This window comes from Symphalangus syndactylus, chromosome 12, assembly GCF_028878055.3.
Source record: "Symphalangus syndactylus isolate Jambi chromosome 12, NHGRI_mSymSyn1-v2.1_pri, whole genome shotgun sequence".
Taxonomy (NCBI): Eukaryota; Metazoa; Chordata; class Mammalia; order Primates; family Hylobatidae; genus Symphalangus; species Symphalangus syndactylus.
Window position 1 is genome coordinate 123,210,387 of NC_072441.2, and position 26,014 is coordinate 123,236,400.

Genomic DNA, 26,014 nt, shown 5'->3' on the forward strand with positions numbered 1-26,014 from the left:
CTCCTTGTTTTCTAAGATCTGGAAGATAACACAGAATACTTTTTTTAGGATGTGGCTTTTTTTTCCTTGTCCATGTTGAGATTATCTAATGTTATCTGAGAAGCTGGATTCCTTTATGTCTGTCAGTTGAAGTGGCGATGGGAAGCAGTTGTGATAAAGGTATAATACGTATATATCTATCATCTGTGTATGCGTGTGTATGCATATATATATACACGTGTATATATATATCACTCTATGAAAAAATCTTAAAAATGTAGCCTTAGTACAGTATATAGTAATCAAATGGGAGAAGATCACATTATCTGCAAAATCCTAAGCTTGTTAGGTCAGTTTGAACAGATTTAGGATTCCAGAGTAAGATCTTAGTAAGGTCATATTGCCAGAACAAGGAGAAGCTGATCTATTTTTATATCTGCATAGGCATATATGTTATTTTATCTTGGCAGCAGCTTTCAGTCTTCTCATGGCCCTTTTGTTGCAGTCTGGTGAATCATCTTATCTGCACAGAACTAACTTTGACCTTTGTGCAAACACCATCAAATCATATGCAACATTAGACTATATTTTGTTCAGAAGAATATTAGAAATTCCATTTTATTCTATTAACTCCTACATTGCTGACACATAGAGAAGTAGATTTATATACCGTGAGAAGCAACTATTAAGTGAACTTAAAGATATTAAACATAGCTCAGAGGAAATTATTTTTATATGTGCACAGATGAAAATATAAACTGTCACACTAAAGCAGATTCTTAACTGTGACCAAGTCTCTCTAGTGTCTTGATAGTTTAAGCACCTCAAAGATAGATAAATTATGTGAGATACAATGTAATGTACCTTTAAAGCATGCTGGTTTATTGTGAAAAACCAATAACTTTACAGTTTAGTGGAAGATCCTAAATTTGGGGTTCTTAATGATGTTTCAACTTTCTTCCTTTTTTCCAGAGGTACCAGCAGAAAGGTCCCCTCGTAGACGGAGTATCTCAGGGACCAGTACATCAGAGAAACCCAACTCCATGGATACTGTAAATACCTCACCCTTCAAAGTACCAGTAAGTGTTTATCTTCTTTATAAGAATATTTTACTTTTCTCCTTTCTTCTTAGAGTTACAGACAGCTACTAAAGAATCCAAACATTTTTCTCATCAAGAATTTCTTTATAATTCTGTGATTAAAGGATAGACTCATAAACTTGTATAAATTAACTGTGGTTAATGTCAACTACTTTCTTTTTTTTTTTTTTTTTTTTTTTTTGAGCCTGAGTCTCACTCTGTCATCCAGGCTGGAGTGCAGTGGCGCGATAACGCTCACTGCAACCTCCACCTCCCGGGTTTAAGCGATTCTCCTGCCTCAGCCTCCGGAGTAGATGAGATTACAGGTGCATACCATCATGCCTGGCTAATTTTTGTATTTTTAGTAGAGGCGGGGTTTTACCACATTGGCCAGGCTGGTTTCAAACTCCTAACCTCAAGTGATCCACCCGCCTCAGCCTCCCAAAGTGTTGGGATTGCAGGCTTGAGCCACCATACCCGGCCGTCCACTACTTTCAGTATAATATTTGTTAGGTTTTAGGGAATATTATTTTTACTCACAGGGTACTTACAAAATATGTAACTACATTAAGTTCAAATTCCTCTCAACTGTAGAGTTCAAATCCTTGCAGACATCTTTTTATCAAGTTGCTAGCAAAAACCTTTCACAATTCTGTGAAGAAACTGGTGGGAGGTTTTTTTTTTAGGAATGGGATGTAATTTCTTTTATTTTTCAGAGCTGGAACATAAGCAGAGAGTGATGAGACTCAGAAATTTGCAGACTAAATTCACAGAGAATTAGACAATTGTGAATTCTAATCCTAAGACTTGGTCTGCACTTTGCTTAAGCTATCTTTTGGATGGCCATGGAAGTGCTTAAGAAAAACCTTGTAAGAAACTAACTCCTTAAATTGACCAGGCAGTATTGAAAATCAGCATTAAATACAAAAGAGGCTGGGCCCAGTGGTTCACACCTGTAATCCTAGCATTTTGGGAGGCTGAGGTGGGAGGATTGCTTGAGGCCAGGAGTTCAAGACCAGCCTAGGCAACATAGTGAGACCTTGCCTCTATAAAAAAAATTAAAAAAAAAAAAATCAGCTGGGCATGGTAGCCTGTGTCTGTGGTCCCAGGGGAGGCCAAGGTGGGAGGATTGCTTGCACCTAAGAGGTTGAGGCTGCAGTGAGCCATAATTGTGCCACTGCACTCAAGCCTGAGCCACAGAACAAGACCCCATCTCTTTAAAGAAAAAAAAGTACTGAGATGGAAGGGCCATATGTGATCAGGTCAGCTGACTATCAGTTATAGACCTGTTTTGGACTTTTTTGATATAACTGTGAGTAACCAAGATTTTAAATCACCTATTTTCTTGGATAAGAAATATATTTATTTCCTAATCATATCATTTTATTAAAATTAATTATTTTTAGACTTGAATTGCTTCATGAGATTGGTCATTATTCTAGGTACAATGAAAATCAGTATAAGGTAGAAATAGACTTTTCTATGTGGAAAAAAAAAGATTTCTCTTAATTCAGCCAAGTTAATATGTTGTAGTCTGCCTTTATTCTAATACTTTTTTTAAAGTTGGGATGACCTTTTAAGTGGAACTGATTTTTTGATATATATAAATTGGCATTCATGCATAAGATAACCAAAATGAGTGTTTTATTTTGTGTTAACCCTGAGGAGCAAGATTTTCGCTTGTTGTATCTCAGGACCTTGAAGAGTTTATGAATAGCGGTTACTGGACACCTTTCAAATTTTTACAAATGTTCTCATTTTCAAAGATCACAAGCAAGTATTGGATTAATATTCTAAGCAAATTATGACAGGAATTTTAAAATATCAGATTTAGTGTCTTTTACTAAATTTTTTGTTCCATAAACATAGCTACCTATTTTTTATTTTTCTCATGAATGAGAAAAAACATTATTTTTCACCTCCTTGTTTTTCCGATGATGCAGAAAGAATAGAGTAAAACTGACTGTCGGTATGCAAAGTTTGGTGAAAAGGATTGAGTTAGAATTTGAAGTTTTCACACCATCATGCTAGAATGGAATGGTGACTCTTAAATTTTTTTGAAAAAGTTGATAACAGGATGAATATCCCTCTGCAATATGGTAACATTAAAGCATATCCTATATTGAGTCTCAAGTTCATGGCCAGGCTTTGAAAATCTGAATTAATTAAGAACCATAATTTTTATTTAAGTTGATGACTAATTTAAGATGTATCTTAATAATATGACTAGTAATTCTTGAGTGAAAATTATAAATATAATGATAAACATATGAAAGCTAGCATTACTTACAAACCACTTACTCTTCTGACAATCTCAGCCGCGTTGTAGATTTAGAAATAATGAGGGAAGAAAAGGGCCTCTGTCTAGCAAATGACAGTCACAAAGCCCGTGCACCCATGCACTTAGCTCTCTAGGAGAATGTAACCATTCACAGGCCCTCACCTAAAGAGTTTTCTGAAAAATAACCATTAGAACACACTGATTACAACTACAACAAAGAAATGTCGTAAGTAAAAGGATGAGACAGAGAAAATGAAAAGCAGAGAATCATAAAAACAATCCGAATTCACTTAGGATAAAGGCAAACAGCTTTACATTTAAATTAGACCTTAAGGATATTATTGTGTTCCAGGATAGTCTATAGTGCAGAAATTGACATTGATAATAATGATCCTGAATCATCAAGAAAAAGTGAGATTATATTTATTTTGCTACTTTTTTAAAAAGTGGAACAATGTTATATTATGTGACATGTATCCATTGAGAATATTTAAAATGTTGAAGATATGTGATGTTTATAAAACTTGTTATCCAGAAAAGTGGTTTGTGAAGTACCTCATTCCTTGATCATGCTAGATAAATAATTTATATTTTTTAAGAGAAATCAAAATATGCTGGCTAAATGAGTACTTGGATATCTGTAGAAATTCATTGTATTTTTTTTAATTTTCATGTAATACCAATAGTAGTGTGATTTACATCACTTAAATATATTGCTGATTAGAAGAATGTCTAATTTTCAGGTCAACACACAATACATTTATAATTAATATCACAGTGGACTCTTTGAATTTGAGAAAGCAGTACAAAAAGGAGTCAGACTTTGAGATACTTAGAGTTGTTTATACAATATCTGAATTTAGGATAGCAGTACAAAAAGGAGTCAGACTTTGAGATATTTAACTTAGAGTTGTTTATGCAATATCTCAGATCATTTCTATGTTAACTTTATGAAGAGACAGAACCAATATTTTACCACAAGTACCAGTGGTTCCAGGATTCAGATGTCATTGCTATGGTGAGCAGTAGGTTTACTGCTCATCAGTTGGACCCCAAAATTATAGTAGTGGACTCTCAAAAAGGACCTTATTCTTCCGAGCTCCATTTTCAGACTTACTGAGAGCAGATAAAATAGATTTTAACAAGTCCTAAATGAAATTATTTACAATGACACACTTATTGAATGCTTACTTTGGGCAAAGTATTGGTGATTCATCAATTGATACCTTCTTGGCGTACTGTGCATGGTACAACAAAGTTTTCCATTCTGAGACCCTATATATAGCCTAGTAGCAAGAGATAGAAAAATGACCAGATTCATAAAGAGATAGGTGAGCATGGTTACACAAGTTATTAACAACACAATGTGTAAGTTAAGGCTTTGACAAGGAGCAGCATTTGAGCAGAGTTTCAAAGGCTGAAAGAAAATAATTGACAGGGGAAGAAAGTACTCCAGCCTGCGGGAATGGCATTTTGGAAAGACACACAGTCATGGGATGACTGATGCTTCCAGGGATTATAGAAAGAACTGAATGAGACAGGAATTGAAAAGTATGTGGGCAAAAATGGCAGGTGAGAGGGCTGGAAAGGTAGGTGGGGGCAAGACTGTGATTGAGTTTGTTTATCAAACTTAACCAAATTATACTTGCTGCTGAAGCATTAAAGATGTGTTTATTGGAATATTTGTCTTTAACTCTAAAACTAAACAAAGTGGCATGAATACTGTGAAATATGGGTAAATTACTTGACTCTTCTCCTGAGTCTTTTTTCCTCTTGCTGTCACTATTCCAACTCAGGGTGATAGGTAAGGGGCTATCATTCAATAGAAGGCCAGCCTAGCACTCACCCCTGGCCTTTCAGCTGATACTACTGATTTTTCTAGACTAATATTTAGCCTTAAGGAGATCAAGGAGAAGCCAGTGGGTAAGGATCACTCATATCCTGCTGGTTGATGCCAAGTAAGACGGAAAGAAGAATAACCATAACGGTGAGCTCAAAGCAGGGAACCCTAAAAAACCTTTGTATGTCTTCCTCATTCACAAAAATTTATACTTTTAAAAACTTAAAATAGGCAACTGGTACAGCAGGGTGTTCATGTATAATAACATTCAAAATGAGGGAAGAAGAGGAAATTTATGTGGCTACTGAACCTATAGGGAAGAAGAGGAAATTTATATGGCTACTGAACCTGTAGGTTAAGGCAATGTCTTGGTTTTCAGCAATATTGAAATGTATTTGTACTCTTATCTAATCATAGCCATAAGAAAAAGTAGTGATCTACAGCAGTGGTCCCCAACCTTTCTGGCACCAGGGACCAGTTTTGTGGAAGACAATTTTTCCACGGACCAGGGTTGGGTTGGGAGGGATGGTTTGGGGATGATTCAAGTGCATTACATTTATTGTGCACTTTATTTGTTATTATTAGGTTGTAATATATAATGAAATAATTATACAACTCACCACAATGTAGAATCGGTGGGAACCCTGAATTTGTTTTTCTGCAACTAGATGGTCCCATCTGGGGGTGATGGTAGACAGTGACAGATCCTCAGGCAGTAGATTCTCGTCAGGAACACACAACCTAGATCCCTCGCATGCGCAGTTCACAATAGGGTATGTGCTCCTATGAGAGTCTAATGCCACCGCTGATCTAACAGGAGGCAGAGCTCAGGCTGCAAGTGATGGGAAGCAGCTGTAAATACAGATGGTGTTTTACTCGATTACCTGCTGCTCACCTCCTGCTGTGCCGCCCAGTTCCTAACAGGCCACAGACCGGTACTGGTCCATGGCCCTGGGGTTGAGGACCCCTGATCTATAGGAGAGTTTCTTCCTTCCTTCGCTCTCATTCCATTTTCTTCACACATACCGTAATTCCAATTGCAATTATTTGTTTGTAGGTTCTGTCCCTCATTAGACAACACGTATCTGTTCCGGTCATCTTTATAACAACCCCAGTGCCTAACACAGTACCTCCCACAGAGCAAACATTCAACAAATAATTGTTGAATAGATAAAATATGCATGAATTATCAAAGACCAGAATCGAATGAGTTTATCTCACACATATTCTCTTGGTATTACTGATAATGTCCCTAGTCAAATGGGATATTAAATATGTAATTACATTTAATAAACATTTAATAAGAGATCATGTGGGATAAGAGCAGAATGGATAGATTTTTTTCCTGAAAGAGAGATTTTAATTAATATTTGAAATTCAGAACTGTGGTGTTTCAGTTATGTAGTGTATACTTCGTCTATTTATATTGGTAACTGAAACTAGATAGAATTCTTTATTATTTAATGATTTGTTTCTGTGACTATTTCTTGGAACCTTTTAGGTGTTATACATATGTATAAATTCACAATGTTTTTGCACATCTGAGTTTTGACTGTTCTTCAAAAACAACTTTAGTCATTTGACATTTTCTCCTCTTTTAAAGATCATTTTTCATTTTTTCTTTAACATCGTGCTAGACTTTCATTTAAATGAAATTACTGGGATGATGAGGAACAATTGAATAAATAATGAAAAGTTATCCAGGTACATACTTAAGTTTAATTCAGAAAGAGAAAATGATTATGTCTTGTAATCATGTCTATTTGTTTCACAGTGCCTGATATTTTGGAACAGGCTTCTTTCTTTATACTCTATTTATAAAGTGACTATTGATATTTATGATTTTTTTTAATCACTTCTACTTATATGATACCATCAATCTGGCTTTGGTCAAGAGGGAACTGCTTGTGTTCTGGGCCAGGTGCTAGGCTTAGTGTTCTGATTTTCATAACACAATGGTCTAAGTTGGCCTTTCATGTAAGTATAACACAATACCGTTGCAGCTGCTTCATTTGTGTTTGCTTTGAGCTTGGTTCTGAAAGAATTCAGGCACCAAAAATTATGCTTAGACATCCAGAAAGCATAGTTGAACTAAGGCAGTAGCTGAATATTCCTATGTAACTCTCCTTGTGCTCTTGTGACTGTGACACCTAAGCATTCCCAATCAAATAAATGCACTAGAAACAAAACATTGTCGAAAAACCAAATCTTTACATAGTTTTTAGAAGAAAGTAAAGCCCTGGGAAATAAGATATAGACTAAGTTAAAATCCTGTGTAAAAAGAAATGTGTCTTAAGTATCGAGATTATCAGACTCAGTTGCTATTGGTTTCTGTTTTGAATCCTCTATAAGATCCTATGTAAGTGTTTTTCCAAGTTAAACAAAGAGATAGAAAGCTTCACGTCCGCTATTTAATAAAGACTAGTAAGTGTCCATTGTCCAAACTAGGGGTTTTCAACTCTGGCCATACATAAAAATTACCTAAGGAACTTCAAAAAATATACTGATGCTTAGACTCCACCTCAGACCAGTTAAATCAAAATCTCTAGACTAGAACCCAGTCTTCTGTATTTTTTTAAAGGTCCCAGATGATTCTAATATGCAGCTAGGGTTGTAAACCATTTGTCTAAATGACTGATAAAATATTAGGAACTCATTTTAGTCAGTGTCTTACCTGTGAATATCAGTGCTTTCTTTCCTACCTTCAAGTCTGACATAAGAAACTAAGAAGCAGTATTTTCTCAGTGGCCCTTGTTACTCACATACTAATTGCTGCATTGCCTGTTAGTTGCCCTTCTGTGTTTGCCATGATCAGTTCAGATGACCAATGTAAATTTACAAAATACTTGCTTTACCTCTGACCAGCCTAAGAATCTCAGATTTCAGGGTGAAACATTGAAATTCAATTCATAGCATCCAAGCTACAATACAATTCCAACTTTCGTATTCTCAGCGTTACTGTATTCCAAGAGGATACTTAAAACTTATTTCCCATGATGCTTAAAGACTCTATATCCGTGTTTCTTCTCTCTTTTCACTAACCATCTGCATGGAGTTAAAATCCATAATAGGATCGCCATCCAGTGAGACTTCTTTTAATGAACAATATATATATATATATTCATATGTGTGAATATATAGATGTGAGTATATTCATATGTCTATGAAAATGTTATTACCAAAGGTAGAAATCATATAGTAATCATGGGTATGTCAGAAAATTATGGCCTGTAGATATTAACTATATCTTTAAGTCATTTTGTAATCAGAAAGGGCATAATTTTAAAATCCTCTAATGATAAATATCTTAGAAAATATATAATTTAGAACCAAGGGTCTCAGAGCAGAAAAAAAAAAGAATAAGGTTAGATACAACTCCTTAAGGGAACAGGATGAGAATTGGCAAATACCTGGAGGAAAAGGGAGCAGGCTTGGTTAGGAAATACTACCAAGACTCTAAACTTGAAAGAATTAAAGAATGAGGGAAGCCCTCCTCAATCTGTGTCAATTCCTAGAAATGGGCTTGCAGCAACACTAACTACTGGAGATTCCAACTTACCCTAACCAGGAGAAGAGGGCTGTTTGAGAGAGAGGATGAGATACACTCACTTACAGCTCATTCTTATAGATGATGTACCGTAAACCCTTTTCCTCTCAAAGCAAAGATATTTCTCCTCAGCTTTAATGGGCAAGGGGAAACACAAGACCTCTCATTTCACAATGAGAAATAAACACTTTGAAGGCCTAATGCCCACTTAAGGGAGCATATAATTAGCTACTAAGTATAACCTCTTTTACAGAAGTTCTGAAGCCAGAGATGTAAAAAAGAAAATTTGCCACCTTCATGATTAAGCTAGAGTTAGCTATGCAAAAAATAAAAAATATTTTGCTCTTCTCAGCTGTACTTATACTCAGCAAGGTATGAGAATTGCTGGTAAACAATAATACCCTTGGCTTGCCTTTCTACCATAAGGCCCTTTAATTTCATAACCAATGCTAGTATCATTCCACTGGATTTTTAAAATGCTTTGTTTCTTTTATGTTAAACATCTACTAATTTCAATTTAAAGAAACTTCATTCCAACAGTATTATTTGATTATAATATCAATACAAAATTTTTTGTCAGATTGTTGAGTGGCTGGTAAAAAAAAAAAAAAGGCTCTAGAAGAATTTGAATAGACGTTTCTCCAAAGAAAATATACAAATGGCAATACACACATGAAAAGATACTCAATATCATTAGTCATTAAGAAAAAACCAAAACCACGATGAAATACCACTTGATGCCCACTAGGACGACCACAATCAAAAAGAGAGACAATAATAAGTATTGGTGAGAATGTGGAGAAATTAGAATGTAAAACGGTGTGGCCACTTTGACAGCTCCTCAAAACATTAAATGTAGAGTTTCTATATGACCTAGCAATTCTACTTATAGGTATATACACAAGAAAATTGAAAATATATGTCCACATAAAGTGTACACAGATGTTTATAGCAGCATTATGATAGCCACAAAGTAGTCATAACCCAAATGTCTATCAACTGAAGAATAGATACACAAAATATGATTTATCCATACAATGGCTTATTATTTAGCCATGAAAAAGGAATGAGATACTGACACATGCCACAACATGAATGAACTTTGAAAATATTATGCTAAGTGAAAGAAGCCATACAAAAGGCCACATGTTGTATGATTCCATTTATATGAGATGTTCAGAATAGGCAAATCTATACAGACCAAAAAAGAGATTAGTGTTTCTTATGAGTTGGGTGAGGGAGAAATGGGAAGTGACTGCTAATGGGCATGGGGTTTCTTTTTACGTAATGAAAATGTTCTGGAATTAGACTGTGGTGATGGTTGCACAGCTTTGGGGATATACAAAAATCACCAAGTTACATCTTTTATTTTTTACTTATTTTTTTTTTTTTTTAGATAGGGTCTCGCTCTGTCACCCATGCTGGACTGCAATGGCACGATCGTGGCTCACTGCAGCCTCAACCACCCAAGCTCAAACGAACCTCCCACCTCAGCCATGAAGCTGGAACCACAAGCGCATGGCACTGCACCTGGCTAATTTTTTTTTTTTTTTTTAACTTTTGGAGAGATGGGATCTTTCTTATGTTGCCCAGGCTTGTCTCAAACTCCTGGGCTCAAGCAATCATCCTGCTTTGGTCTTCTAAAGTGCTGGGATTACAGGCGTGAGTCACCATGCCCAGCAGAGTTGCACACTTTAAAAGGGTGAACTTATGGTACATGAATTATATCTCAGGGTACAACTTTTTAAAAAGTAAAACACCAGGCTTAGAAGACTTAGGATAAAAAATTTGAAAATATTAATATGTTAATATTGATTATAAATTGAAATAATGTTTTAGATATATTTTAGATATGTAATATATTATATATTGGCTGCAGATTTTCTACAGTTTTTTTTAGGTAATCGTTTCTGATACTTTGCATATTTGCATTTTTATACAAACTACCATAATTTGGCCTACTATAAGGGAGATAGTACTAACTACTTTTACTCAAGGATATAGAAATAGAAGCATAATATTTAGTTTAAAGAGAAAAAAGCTGATTTACAGTAGTGTCATATGTGGAATATTTTTAATTTTTGCAAATTATCAACAAATTTTTATATCTTGTTCATGTTTCATAGCATATGTTATAGTTTCTTCTATAAATTCATACCTGTTAAATTGTTTGACCTTTTGTATTTTTAATACAGTCCACCTCTGCCTCTCCATTCTTGTAAGATGTCTTATATGTGGGTTTGTTTAATGGGATAATGCTGAGATTTCATATTAGAGGAGTGTTTTTATGATATTTGTATATCAATGAAATTAATATCAACAAATCAGGAAATAGAAAAGAATGCTGTTTTGGCAAACATTCTTTCATTCAGTCCTCTGTATTGTACTATGGCTTGGTTCTGATGTCCCATAGTAATTTAAACTCAGCTTGCCCCCAACTGTATTCACTTTGTGTTTTTCTTAAAAAGTTTTCCCTTGAATTTCTCTTTGTAGTGCTACACATTTCTTCAGTTCCCAGAGCCAAACCCTAAGAGTCATAATATACTCTTCCCTTTCTCTCAAATTCTGTCACCAGATCTTGTCTACCTCTCTTCAAATTCATTCATCCCTTTTTCCAGTCCCACTGCCATTAACTGACTTCGCTTATCAGTACTTGTGGTTCCTTCCCTGAACTAGTACCAGGGTCAGCTTCATGAGCATGAGACCAGTGCAGTACACAGGGCCTTCACTTAGAAAGGCTCAATGCATGAAGTTCAATGCTGTATCATTGCCATCTCGAAGTTCTTAGTCATTGATCTTTGGATTTGTATTTTCTAAGTAAAGTTTAATGGGACAATGGAGCATTCGTGGGGACCTTGGGCATGGTACCATCTCCTGCTGCCTCCCTGGAATGAATTATCTGTTGCCCACTTCCCCACTCCCTGATCTCATTCAGCCTCCCTCTCACTTCACCCAGCCACAGCTGTCAGTCTCTGACCCTCGCAGGGGCCTTTGCACAAGTGTGAGAAAGATAGGGATTAGACAGCACAACCCATGGTGTCTTGGAGCAGGGCTTGGTAAGGGTAGTCCTTGCCCCTGCCTGTCATCTCCAGGGATGTCTTACAGGTAGATAGAAACCACAGCTGTGTTTGGGTGGGTTGGGGAAGGGCAAGGGAGTGAAGAGACAAGCTTCTTGCCTATCTCCAAGCCAGGTACCTAGTGAGTTGCAGGGGCAGCTACGGGAAGGGAAGAAGCCTCAGCCTCCTTGCATGACATGACACACAGGTTTGGTGGCTGGCATGGTGGAACCTGGTAGCCAGTGGACACCCACTGCTGAGTCATAGTCTGGGGCCCCTGGCACCTCTGAAGGTTTACACTTAGCTGTAATTTTTCCTGGTACTGGAGGAAGTGTGACATTAAATAGTAAATAAAAGGCAGCATGGCAAGTGGAGTCAAAAACTACTGAAGAAAGGGAAAAGTTTCGTAATTTATAATAGTACATTTAATGACATTGTCTTCCTGCTTTTTGAACAGCACTACTCCCAGCTTTTCATTTTGCACTGAGCCCCTCTAATTATGCTTCAGGTCCTGTCTAGTACAGTAGAGATTCTTAACTCATCTCCTGGCCTCCAATTCCTCCTCATCAACTTTAGCCTTCACTCTGCTACCAGAGTGGTCTCTAAAATCTAAACTTCATCATTACTTCGGCCTCCCTTGCTTAATGTCTTTTAGCTCTCTACAATTCCATGCCCATGAACAAGACTAGTTTCATACATTCTATTTGGCTTGCTCAGTGGTTTCTTCCTCCTCTCTCTTCCTTTCTCCTCCTCTTTCCCTTCTTTTGAATGTCTTCAGACAGAACTACCTTTTACTTCAAAAACTGTCAGTCACCTGCTGAAGGCTTTTGAGTTGAACTTGTGTTACAGGATGATAAAACCAAAGTTAAATTGGCACTGAGAGCTTTCATTGTCTAATTTTGTACTGCCTTTCCAGACTCATTTCCTAATGCTCAGTATCCTCATTTTCACCCCCAACTCTCTTCAGTCCTGAGTTCCATCTTTAGCAAATCTGAGAGTTCCCCAAACAAGTTTTCTCAGGCCTCCTTACACATTTCTGCCCAGGAAGTCCACCTTCCATCCTTGCTAAAAGTATTCTCATCCATTAAGACTCAATTCCAGTGTTTCTTTACCTCTTCTAGGCAGCATTAACCTTGGCCGTCTCTGTCCTTCCACGGGAGTGTACATTTATCCATTATAGCACCGATACTATTATATTGTAGGGTTGCGTTCCCTAGTCTGTGATATTCTAGTTGGTGATCTCCAGAATAGGTTGTGTATACTTCAGAGGATACACAGACAATTCATTTGGGGTGCAGAAAGAAAATATTAAATGTTTGATATTTTAAAAAATTTTTGCTCTTTAAAAATTTTATGTTATTGAATATTTTATAGTCATACATCAGAAAATCATATTTTATAAGTATATTTTATTAGGAAGGCACACTCAATATTTTATTCATTTCATAGTCAAAATTAATGAATTAATTATTTTGAGACGGCATCTCGGTCACTCAGGCTGGAATGCAGTGGTGTAATCTCAGCTCACTGCAACCTCCGCCTCCCATGTTCAAGTGATTCTCCTGCCTCAACTTCCCAAGTAGCTGGGATTACAAGCACATGCCACCACGCCTGGCTAATCTTTCTATTTTTAGTAGAGATGGAGTTTTGCCATGTTGGCCAGGCTGGTCTTGAACACCTGACCTCAGGTGATCCACCCACCTTGGCCTCCCAAGGTGCTGGAATTACAGGCGTGAGCCACCCCACCCAGCCAATAGTCAAAATAATTTAGAAACCACTCTTCTAGAAGACAAGAACTATATCTTATTTATCTCATAACTTCAGCACTGACCTTTTATTTTTCCTAATCTATTTATGAAAACTGATTTAATATATGAGTGATATTCATGATTACCCAAAGTATGCATGTTGCAAAGACATTGACCTCTTATGCCATAGTTTCTTCATCATTAGTTGGTAGTTTTTAATTAATCAACATTGTGTACTGGTTTTTATAAAGGGTCTACAATAAATCTATTAAGTGAAATAGAATTAAGAAGGGTGGAATGTAGTGACTAGGAAGAATTTCTGTGGAAGTCCTGTGAGAATAATGATAGAGAAACTCATGGGGAGTATCTTAGTTTGCTTCTCATTTAAGGTATAATTGAATGTGTAAGAATGTGGTCTGCCTCTCACCTCTTTAAAAGTTCCATGGGGCTGGGCATGGTGGTACATGCCAGTAGTCCCAAGCTACTTGGGAGCCTGAGGTAAGAGGTTCACTTGAGCCCAGGAGTTCAAGGCTGTAGTATGGATGATCGTTCTGTGAATAGCCACTAAACTCCAGCTTGGGCACCATAGCGAGACCCCATCTCTAAGAAATACTAATACTAATAATAAATAAATTTAAAGTAAATGGGGAAAAAAGACAATACAGTCAGCAGAAGTAAAGGTGAAAACCTGATGATCTGTCCTAGCTACCTGGGCTTATATATTATGCAGTCAGTGAGACCGTCGTTACTCAGAAACTTTTTCATTAAAATAAGGTGATTACAGTTGAAAAAGGCCCTGAGCTTTTCTGATCATAAGATTTAGGGCCCGTGTCACCCTGCCTTTTTAACTCTGTCAGAGTACCAGAACAAAGATTTCATATTATTAGCTTTCAAGGATTTGTACCTAGAATAGGCAAAGGAATGATAAGAGAACTGTATTTTTTACTGTTGTTCAACTAGCATCTCACTTGTATGATCAAGAGCAAGTTGTTTGACTTTCTGTAACACCTATGATTTCTTTTTTGTAGTAATGAAATATTATACAAATATTTTAAGGTCTTTGGAAGTTTGCAGATAAAAAGATACTATAGGCTGGGTGTGGTGGCTCACGCCTGTAATCCCAGCACTTTGGGAGGCCAAGGCGGGCAGATCACTTGAGGTCAGAAGTTCGAGACCAGCCTAGCCAACATGTTGAAAGCCCGTCTCTACTAAAAACACAAAAAATTAGCCAGGTGTAGTGGCATGCACCTGTAGTCCCAGCTACTCGGGAGGATCGCTTGAACCTGGGAGGTGGAGGTTGCAGTGAGCTGAGATAACGCCACTGCACTCCAGCCTGGGCGACAGAGCGAGACTTCATCTAAAAAAAAAAAAAAAAGACCAACATATATATTACATATATTAAGGACCAATTTGTTAATATTTTGGTGCCAAATTTACAATGGAAAAACTGTTTGCAGTATTACAAACAGTATAGTTAGGAAATAGCCTCTAGAAGTAATAAAATAAGTCTAATACAATCTTTTCAGTAATGTGTTTCCCCACTTCTTTCCCCCCTTCATTTTATCCTTAGGAAAAAAAAAAATCCATCCTGATAGACGTTAGTAAAGAGTAATTACATTGTTTCACATTATATTTTTTGCTCATGACCACCCATAATGTGGATTTTTGGTACATTTCGTTTCAACAGAGGCAGTAAGAATTTTATCTTTTTCAATAACTAATAGGCTGAACAGCCCCCCTCCATCTCTGATGCTCTTATTCTTGGAGTCCTAGAAATGAGAGATGGAAACTTCAAATACCATTTGACCCAGCCATCCCATTACTGGGTATATACTCAAAGGATTATAAATCATGCTACTATAAAGACACATGCACACGTATGTTTATTGCCGCACTATTCACAATAGCAAAGACTTGGAACCAACCCAAATGTCCAAAAATGATAGACTGGATTAAGAAAATGTGGCACCTATACACCATGGAATACTATGCAGCCATAAAAAATGATGAGTTCATGTCCTTTGTAGGGACATGGATGAAACTGGAAACCATCATTCTCAGCAAACTATCGCAAGGACAAAAAACCAAACACCGCATGTTCTCACTCATAGGTGGGAATTGAACAATGAGAACACATGGACACAGGAAGGGGAACATCACACTCCAGGGACTGTTGTGGGGTGGGGAGAGGGGGGAGGGATAGCATTAGGAGATATACCTAATGCTAAATGATGAGTTAATGGGTGCAGCACACCAATATGGCACATGTATACATATGTAACAAACCTGCACATTGTGTACATGTACCCTAAAACTTAAAGTATAATAATAAAAAAAAAAATTCATCTAGTCCATCTCCCCTGACAATGAAAAAAATGTATTTCACATTATATTATCTAATGCTTTTTCAGGCCTTCCATGATAACCTCTGAAAGACTGTCCAGTAGGCTAATAGACCTCATTTTGAGATCTTCGTTTTGACCCATCATTTCTCATTATTATATTCCTTAAAGCCATCATCCTTAATATTCATACTTTGTGAACTTGAATGAGATTAGCACAGTCTGTTAGTCATAAGAAAACATACTATAAAGAGTATGTATGACATTCAATTTACAGTAAAATTTAAAAAAATCAGTACATACCTCATTATCAGGAACTGTTCTACAGAAGTGAATTTTCCAGATACTAAACTTTTCTTCCTTAACCACCAGATTTAGTTTTGTTTTAATAATTTTGAGGGGGTTTTCCCTCCTATGTGTTATTTCCGTACTTTCTTGAGTGAATTCAACTTTTCTTAATAATTCACGTTAATCATTATCAGCATTCTGCAAATACGTATTAAGTGGCCCACTGTATGCTAAGCATTACAGAAATACGAAGATGAGTTCAATGTGTTTGTTTTCTGTTTGCCTTCAGGAGTTAAGATTCATAGGGAATATAAAATAGGAATAGAATTAATTATAGGTCAAGATAGGGGAAAACAGTAGTATAAATAAAAAGTTTAGATAATCAGAAGTGTGAGAGACTAAGTCCTATTAATCAGGAATGGTTTCCTCAGGAATTGGTATTTGAAATAAACGATATAAGGACAACTGAGTAACCATGTGGAAAAAGATAATATTAGATGTGTATCTCATACCTTACACAAGAGTAAACCCCGAATGGATTAGGGATCTAAAATGTGAAAAAAAAAGCATACCTAGTAGGAAACATGGATGAATTCTCTAACCTTAATGCAGGGAACAACTTTCTATGATGGTTACTGAAAAGCCAGAGGCAATTTTTTAAAAATACATTGATAAATTTGATTATACAAAATAAAGTTTTTTAATAATTGCATGACAAAGAAATATAAGAAAATTAAAGTTAAAGACAACCAATGAATCAATTGAGAGAAAATATTTACAACATGTTAGAAACTATTAAGGTCAGGCACGGTGGCTCACACCTGTAATCCCAGCATTTTGGGAGGCCGAAGCAGGCAGATCACCAGGTCAGGAGTTCAAGACTAGCCCGTCCAACATACTGAAACCCTGTCTCTATTAAAAATACAAAAAAATTAGCCGGGCATGGTGGTGGGCGCCTATAATCCCAGCTACTCGGGAGGCTGAGGCAGGAGAATCGCTTGAACCCGGGAGGCGGAGGTTGCAGTGAGCCGAGATTGCGCCATTGCACTCCAGCTGGGGGACAGTGTGAGACCCCGTCTCAAAAAAAAAAAAAAAAAAATTAAGAGACAAGTGACTAAGACCCAATAGGAAAACTGAAGAAAAGAAAGACATGAATAGGTAATAGGTAAAAATGTTTCTGAACATATGAAAACAATGTTCAAATTCACTTATAATCAGAGAAATGCAATTTTTTGTTTATGTGTTTGTTTTTTGAGACAGAGTCTTGCTCTGTCACCAGGCTAGAGTCCAGTGGCGCCATCTCGGCTCACTGCAACTTCTGCCTCCCGGATTCAAGCGATTCTCCTGCCTCAGCCTCTGGAGTAGCTGGGACTATAAGCCCGTACCACCAAGCCCAGCTAATTGTTATATTTTTAGTAGAGACAGGGTTTCACCATGTTGGCCAGGCTGGTCTCAATCTCTTGACCTTGTGATCTGCCCGCCTTGGCCTCCCAAAGTACTGGGATTACAGGCGTGAGCAACCGCAGCTGGCCCAAATTTTTTTTTTTTTTTTTTTTGAGTCTCGCTTTGTCGCCCAGGCTGGAGTGCAGAGGCGCAACCTCAGCTCACTGTAACCTCCACCTGCCGGGTTCAAAGGATCTTCCCACCTCAGCCTCCTGAGTAGCCGGGTCTACAGGTACACGCCACCACACCCAGCTAATTTCTGTATTGTTTGTAGAGGCGAGGTCTCAACATGTTGGACAGGCTGGTTTCATACTCCTAGGATCAAGCAATCCTCCTGCCTCGGCCTCTCCAAGTGCTGGGATTACAGGGATGAGCCACAGCACCTAGCCGAGAAATGCACATTTTAAAACAACATAGAAATATTATTTCACCTTTCAGTCTGACACAAACTATAAAGGATGACAACGAATTCAATTGGCAAGGTTGTGGGAAACAGACACTCTCATACATTGTTGAAGGGAAGGCAAACTGGTACAACCCTTCTAGAGGGGATTTGGCAAGATTACATATACACTTACCTTTTGACCCAGCATCCCATTTCTAGGACTCTAACCTGAAGGTACATTTCCACCATTATGAAAACACATATGCACAAAGTTATTTATGCAGCATTGTTTTTTAATTGCAAAATATTGTAAACAGCCTATATGCACATTCATAAGAGGGTGACTAAACTATATGTAGAAAGTATAATAGTGGTTCCTCCCCCACCTCCCAAGATGTCCACATCCTAATACATGGAAACTGTGAATATGTTATCTTATGTGGCAAAAGGGACTTTTGTAGATAGGATTAAGGCTAAGGACCTTGAGATAGGAAGATTATCCTAAATTATCCAGATGGATCCAGTCTGATCACGAGACGTTAAAAGCTGAAAAGCTTTCATAGAGATGCAACATTGCCGGCTTTGAAGATGGAGGAAAGGCCATGAGCCAAGGAATGTGGGTGGCCTTTAGAAGCTTGAAAAGGCATAAGACAAATTCTCCCCTAGAGCCTTCAGAAAGGAATGCAGACCTGCTGATTTTAGCAAGATGAGACCTGTGTTGGACTTCTGACCTACAGAACTGTAAGATAATAAATTTGTACTGTTTAAACCACATTTGTTTTAATTTGTTATAATGGCAGTTGAAAACTAATATAGTGGAAAGCTGGTGAATTTAGAATTAGGGCTGTGTTTAGGTGAGTATAGTACTTATGTTAATTTCTTAATTTTCATAATCATACTATGGTTATATAAGATAATAACATGAGGGGAAGCTGGGCAAAGGAAAACTCTGTACTATTTTTCCAAATTTTTTGTAAATCTACAATTACTTCATATCTAGGGGAAAAATAAGTAAGGATTCCTTCCCTCCTCAGTGTCCTTTCCCCACTCTACCTCATTAACATCCCCTTAAAAAGTTGCCATGTCGTCTTGTTATTTGTGAATTTCCAACCAAGCTTTCAACTCAGTGGCTCCCAAACCATATGTCCACATAAAGACTTGTTCGTAAATGTTTATGGCAACTTTATTCTTAATATCCCAAAACTGGAAACAACTCGAATGTCCATGAGTTGACAAATGGTTAAACAAATGTTGGTGTACCCATACAGTGGAATAAAAAGGAGCAAACTATATATGCAACAGCATGCATAAATTTCAAAAACGTTATGCTAAGTGAAGAAAGACTACATACTGCATAAATCCATTTATGTGACATTATGGAAAAGATAAAACTGTAGGAATAAGTCAGATTAGTGGTTTCCAGGGGCTGAGGGTGAGAGGAAGGGATTGACTGACTACAGAAAGGCAGGAAGACATTTTTGGGGTGATAGAAATGTTCCATATCTCACTTGTATTGGTACAGCATACATTTATCAAAACTCGTCAAGCTGTACATGCAAAAATAGTGACTTGTTTTTTGTAAATTACACCTCAGTAAACCTGTTTTAAAAGAAATGTTTTAAAACAAAATACATAAAAAGTTGGACATAAAAGGTTTGAAATAATGTAACAAGAAGGTAATAAAAATCTGACATGACAGATTCATGAAAATGAATCTCTAAGAATGTAATTAGTTAATAAAGTATGCTAGATATCTTCCATTGGTCCCTCTAGCAGATCTTAACATGTCAATATGTGTTTTAACATGTTGTAATGTAATACCTATAATATAATCTGCATTTTATATTTTAATATAATAATTATACATAATATGGCATAATGACATTAATGTGTCAACATCAATTAGATCTGATTAATGGATATGTGTTTATTAATTTCTGTGCTTTGTATGTTTGAAAGTTTTATAATGAAAGTTTTAGTTTGCTTAATAAAAAAATCACATTGAATGCTTGTTAAAAATGTAGATCACTGTGCCCCAATCCCAAAGATTCCGATATATCAGATCTGTGCTAGAAGAACAATTGTGATTTATGACAGAACCTTTTCTCTTTCCTTTTGATGCTTAAATTTGAAAAACAAAAACAAAAAACCTACTAGAGGATAAACTACCCATACTAAAACTATAATGCACTTTGCAACTATTTCTTGTTTTGTTGTTCTTGTCATCTACAGTCTCCCTTCCTGTTTGGACTTCCAAATAACTGGAAGATAAACTTAAGTAAAATATAAAGACTAGAAAGCAAACTTGAACGTTTTCAGTTACTCTTCTCCTTTTTCCTTGTTAATTTTTTACAATTACATTTTAGTCAACATTTACTGAATATCTACAAGTTCCTAAATTGCTGTAACATTGTCCTTAATCCCTTGTGTGGTCACTGATGTGAAAAAGTCTCAAGCAGAATTAAAGCAGGGTTTTGTTGCACATCCCTACATTTTTCATATGAAAGGTGATGACATGTTTCTCTGTCTCCACTTCTCCCTGTCTTAAGGGAACGCAGCAGTGCTAGGATACTGGCAAGGCATTGTCCCTTATTACCCCCACTGAGGCTTCTGAGAGCAGTTGCATAGCAGCAGTTTTATTTCAGTTACCAGTTTCCCAGCTAGCCGAGTTCAGTCTTCAGGGAATACTCCAATTTGCAGGTGGCCAACAACTTTAGTTATCATTGTCTTAACATTTACCAAGCTCCACAGAAAGGCAATAGTTGGCTTTTTCTTTCACTGACTGTTGCTAATTTTAAGGCTTATTTTGAAAGAAAATAATGAATACCAACTAATTAAATCATTTTCATTGTATCAGTTGCTATGACAATGTAGCTTTGAAAAAAAATAATGAGCTTTTAACTATTTTTAAGACTTGTAAGTGGTAGCAACAGCATTTCAAAAAACTGGATAGAGTAGGATTTGTTTTGAGTGTTTGATTAGTATGCTTTCAGATTAGGTTGGTGTCAGAAGGATGAAATTAGTTTATTTACATTCTTTCTTTCCTTTGTTTCCATTTAGACTGAACATCATTCACACTCTTCACATTTTTATAAGGCATGGATATCATAACTGTGAAAGAGAAAAAAGCATTTTCCTCTTGGTATCCATCTATTTTTAAATTTTATATTTGGATTTTTTTTATTTTATACTCAGTGACCACAGAATCAGTTACATATAAAAGCCGTTTCAGTAAGGTTTTGATTTTACTTTAGTTTAATTATATAGCTAGGAATCCTAGGGGCAAATTCTTGTAAGTCAAATGCCACAATAGTACTTTTTTTGTTTTTTAGCTTTTCTGTTGTTGTTGTTGTTGTTTGGTTGTTGTTGTTGTTTTTGCTTCTCTTTTTTTCCCTCATATTTTGAATTGTCATATTACATTTCTGGCTGTTTATGATACATAATTCTATAATAAGGTATGTGTAGAAGTTACATATAATACATATGGGGAAAATAAGTTGTTATAGTACTTAAAGTATTTGATGTGGAATTAGAATGTCGAGAATTCATATAGCACAGTGGTTAAAAAGGAAGGGTTCCAGTGTGAGGCTACCTAGGCTCAAAGTTCTCCTCTGCTATTTAGCATCTGTATGACCTTGGGAAAGTCATATATTCTTCTGTGTTAGTCTGTTTTCACACTATGATAAAGAACTACCTGAGACTGGGTAATTTATGAAGAAAGAGGTTTAACTGACTCACAGTTCCACAGCCTTAACAGGAAGCATGACTAGGAGGCCTCAGGACATTTACAGTTATAGCAGAAGGAGAAGAAGGACCTTCTTCACATGGAGGCAAGAGAGAGCAAGCGGGGGAACTGCCATACTTTTAAGCCATGGGAGGTGGTGGGAAAAGATTGCATCATGGGAGAGGATTTCCTCTATGCTGTTCTCATGATAGTGAGTGAGTGAGTTCTCAGATGATCTGAGGACACCCTACTGCATATGATTTTTCAGTTCTGAAAGCAATTTTTGAGCCCCTACTAAATACCAGATATCAGACCTGCCCTGGGAACACAAAGCTTGCACGGTTTAGTGAGGATGACACATAAGTGGGCATGCACTGTGCTAGATGTAAGGCTAGCTCTTTATAAAGCACAGAGGAGGGGCACGTAATCTAGGGCAGGGTCAGGTCATGTCAAAAAAGACACCCTAGAAGAGATCATTCCTAAACTCTATCAAAAAGGATGATTCAGCCAGGGAGAAGGAAGAGAATATGAGCAGTGGTAAACATGCATGGCGAATATAGAGAATTACAGGTATTTCGAGTTAGTGGAGGATAAAGTATGAAGTGGAATGACCAGGGATCAGGCTGGAATGGTAAGTCATTTCCAGATGATACTATATCTTATAGGCAGAACTCTTACCAGGGCTATTCCTAGCTGCTTTTAGGTACCTTTGGGTTAATTATCCATCCCTTGACCAGTCAGATGGATCCAGGGCAGAAAGATTGCATGGCACAAAGCATAGTGACCTGAATATGTAAGCAGTTGCTCAGAAGCGGGCAATGGGCAACTGGGCATGACATGTACTTTGTTGTTTCTCAGAAGAGGATAATGCGGGAAGACTCAGTACATGGTTGGTCCAGGATGGAGGGATAGTAGAAGCCAATCCAAGCTTGGAAACAGTGAATTTTTTGTGGTTTCATCCTGTACAGCTATGTGGTCTTCCTAAAGAGCTTCGTCATGGCACCAGGAAGATTGACTTAAACATTGTTTTAATTTTTATTTTGGATAGCTGATCATTAAGAAAATGGAGGGTGCTGGTAATTTAATAGCGTCAGATGATTAGCTGTGGAATCTAGGGAGAAGGAAAAGAGAGCAGGAAAAAACAAGGGACAAGGAGAAAATGAGGTGGTCCAGAAAGTGAAGGTTTCTATTAGGTTGAAGAGTACATTAATATGGTGAAAGAGATATATGAAAGACATGTGATTAGGGAGGAAATCAGAGAAAAAAATATTACTGTTTAAGATGTCTGAGATGGAGTATCTCTGAATGATGATAAGATCTAGTGTGTAGATACAAGAGTGGGTGGCTGAAATGTTGAAGAATGAAGCTGGGTCCTCATCTCTCACCTTACACAAAAATCAACTCAAGATGGATCAAAGACTTACATCTAAGACCTGAAACCATAAGAATTCTAGAAGATAACATCGGAAAAACTCTTCTAGACATTGACTTAGGCAAAGACTTCGTGATCAAGAACCCAAAAGCAAATGCAACAAAAGTAAAGATAAATAGATGGGACCTAATAAAACTAAAAAGCTTCTGCACAGCAAAAGATATCAGAATCAGTAAACAGACAACCCACAGAGTGGGAGAAAATGTTCACAAACTGCATCTGCCAAAGGACTAATATCCAGAATCTACCAGAAACTCAAACAAATCAAGAAAAAAAAAAAAAAAAACAGATAATCCCGTCAAAAAGTGAGCAAAGGAAATGAATACACAATTCTCAAAAGAAGATATACAAATGGCCAAGAAACATCAAAAAAATGCTCAGCATCACTAATTATCAGGGAAATGCAAATCAAAACCACAATGAGATAACCACCTTACTCCTGCAAGAATGGCCATAATTAAAAATCAAAAAATAACAGATGGTGACATGGATGTGGTGAAAAGGGAACACTTTTACACTGCTGGTGGGAATGTAAACTAGTACAACCACTATGGAAAACAGTATAGAGATTCCTTAAAGAACTAAAAGTAGAACGGCCATTTAATCCAGCAATCCCACTACTGGATATCTACCCAGAGGAAAAGAAGTCATGAAAAAGACACTTGCACATGTGTATAGTAGCACAATTCGCAATTGCAAAAATGTGGAACCAGCCTAATTGCCTATCAACTAATGAGTGGATAAAGAAAATGTGTGTGTGTGGCACACACACACACACACATACCCTGTGGAATACTATTCAGTCACAAACAAAAAGGAACAAAACAATGGCATTCGCAGAAACCTGGGTGGAGTTAGAGACCATTATTCTTAGTAAAATAACTCAGGAATGGAAAACCACATATTGTATGTTCTCACTTATAAGTGGGAGCTAAGCTGTGAGGACACAAAGGCATAAGAATGATATAATGGACTCTGGGGACTTGGGAGGAAGGGTGGGAGGTGGGTGAGGGATAAAAGACTACACATTGGGTACGGTCTACACTGCTCAGGTGATGGTGCCCCAAAATCTCACAAATCACCACTAAAGAACTTTTCCATGCAATCAAACACGACCTGTTCCCCCAAAACTATTGAATAAAAATAAAAATTTAATTTAAAAAAATGAGTAGGTGGAGAGATGACATGCAGAAATGGCACACTTCAGGTGGCAGAAGGAGAGAAATGTATTTGGTATCTGCCATATCTTTGCAACCTTCGGTGACACTTTTGTCCATGTCACTGATCATTCTGGCAAAGAAACCCTCTGCCGTGTGACTGGTGGGATGAGGGTGAAGGCAGACCGAATCCTCACCATATGCTGCTTTGTTGGCTGCCCAGGATGTGGCTCAGAGGTGCAAGGAGCCAGGTATCACTGCCTTACATGTCAAACTCTGGGCCACAGGAGGAAATAGGACCAAGACCCCTGGACCTGGGGCCAGTTGGCCTTCAGAGCCCTTGCCCCTTGAGTATGAAGATCAGGCAGATTGAGGACGTCACCCCCATCCCCTCTTGACAGCACCCACAGGAAGTGGGGTCGCTGTGGTCACCGTCTGTGAACAGGACTCCTCAAAATATTTTCTGATAATAAATTGCCATCATGTAAAAGAAAAAAAAAAGAGTGGGTGGCTGAAGGGGAGGATACTGAGTAATGGAGTCAAGGAATTATGAAGCTAGGGTACTAGACATTACTATTTGGTTATTTTCTAGCATGGTGTTAAGAGACAGAAAAATATTACAAGCTAGGGGCTAAAGTTCTTAATGAATAAAGGAAAGTGAAAGAGAGATTGAAACATGAGAGCAGCAAAGAGAGATGAAGAATGCTAAATCAAGATGGTATGTACCTTAAAAAATATGCATTTACTCCAAACCATGATTTTATGGAATATCGATTTGGAAACAGTCATGGTAAGCTAGGTAAAGTCCAGCTACCTCTTCCTGGATACCACTGAATATTGGGTAATGGAGAATGAAAAAATTTCAACTAAATAGGGCTCTGAGAGAAACCATTTCTCAGGTTAAAACTATGCTTCATTTACATCAAGGAGATGACCACAAAATTTTGAAAGGTTTCACTACCTCCCTGAAGTATTACTGCCCACTCTGTGCAATCTTAACCTTTTCCTTATCTGTGTTCCTAAATCAGCCATAATTTCATATATATATTTATCAAGGACTTACTAAAGTTTAAACATTGTGATAGATGTTAAGGTAAATATAACATTATGCCATCCCCTCAAAAGTTTAAATGCAAGACTTCTTGTTTTCAGATAGGAAAACCTCAACCGTAATTTATGAAATGCTGGAGTCTTAGTGTGGCCAAGTCTGAGAGATAAAAACTGCAGGGGTATTCATTAATGGGGAGGCCACAATTTTTAAACATTTTACCTCCTAGAGTCCTACCAGGTTCTCACAGTGAATATCTGAGAAAATTCCCCTCATTTTTCCAGCAGGGAGAAGGGAAAGGAGCCATTTTGAAATGCATCAGAACTTTCTTTTTCTTTCTTTTCTTTTCTTTTCCTTTCCTTCCTTCCTTCCTTCCTTCCTTCCTTCCTTCCTTCCTTCCTTCCTTCCATCATCCATCCATCTGTCTGTCTTTCTTTTCTTCAGAGTCTTGCTCTGTCTCCCAGGCTGGAGGGCAGTGGCACGATCTCTGGCTAATTTTTGTATGTTTAGTAGAGATGGGGTTTTGCCATGTTGGCCAGGCTGGTCTCAAACTCCTGACCTCAGGTGATCCGCCTGCCTCAGCCTCCCAAAGTGCTGGGATTACAGGCATGAGCCACCACACCTGGCCCGTTCTGTTTTTCTTAACAAGGTCTGCTCTCAGAAGA

At 37.3% G+C, this 26,014-nt stretch overlaps 1 protein-coding gene and 1 pseudogene across 4 annotated transcripts in view; both read left to right on the forward strand.

Moving 5' to 3' along the window:
- Positions 1-26,014, forward strand: part of RASAL2 (RAS protein activator like 2) — a 407,617-nt gene that overhangs the window by 305,562 nt on the left and 76,041 nt on the right. For all 4 annotated transcript variants that reach the window (XM_063627424.1, XM_055255689.2, XM_055255690.2 and 1 more), the window contains exon 4: positions 952-1,058. In XM_063627424.1, coding sequence (XP_063483494.1) covers positions 952-1,058 — 107 coding nt within the window. The remainder of the gene's footprint in view (positions 1-951; positions 1,059-26,014) is intronic.
- Positions 21,702-25,004, forward strand: LOC134734798 (small ribosomal subunit protein uS11-like; annotated as a pseudogene).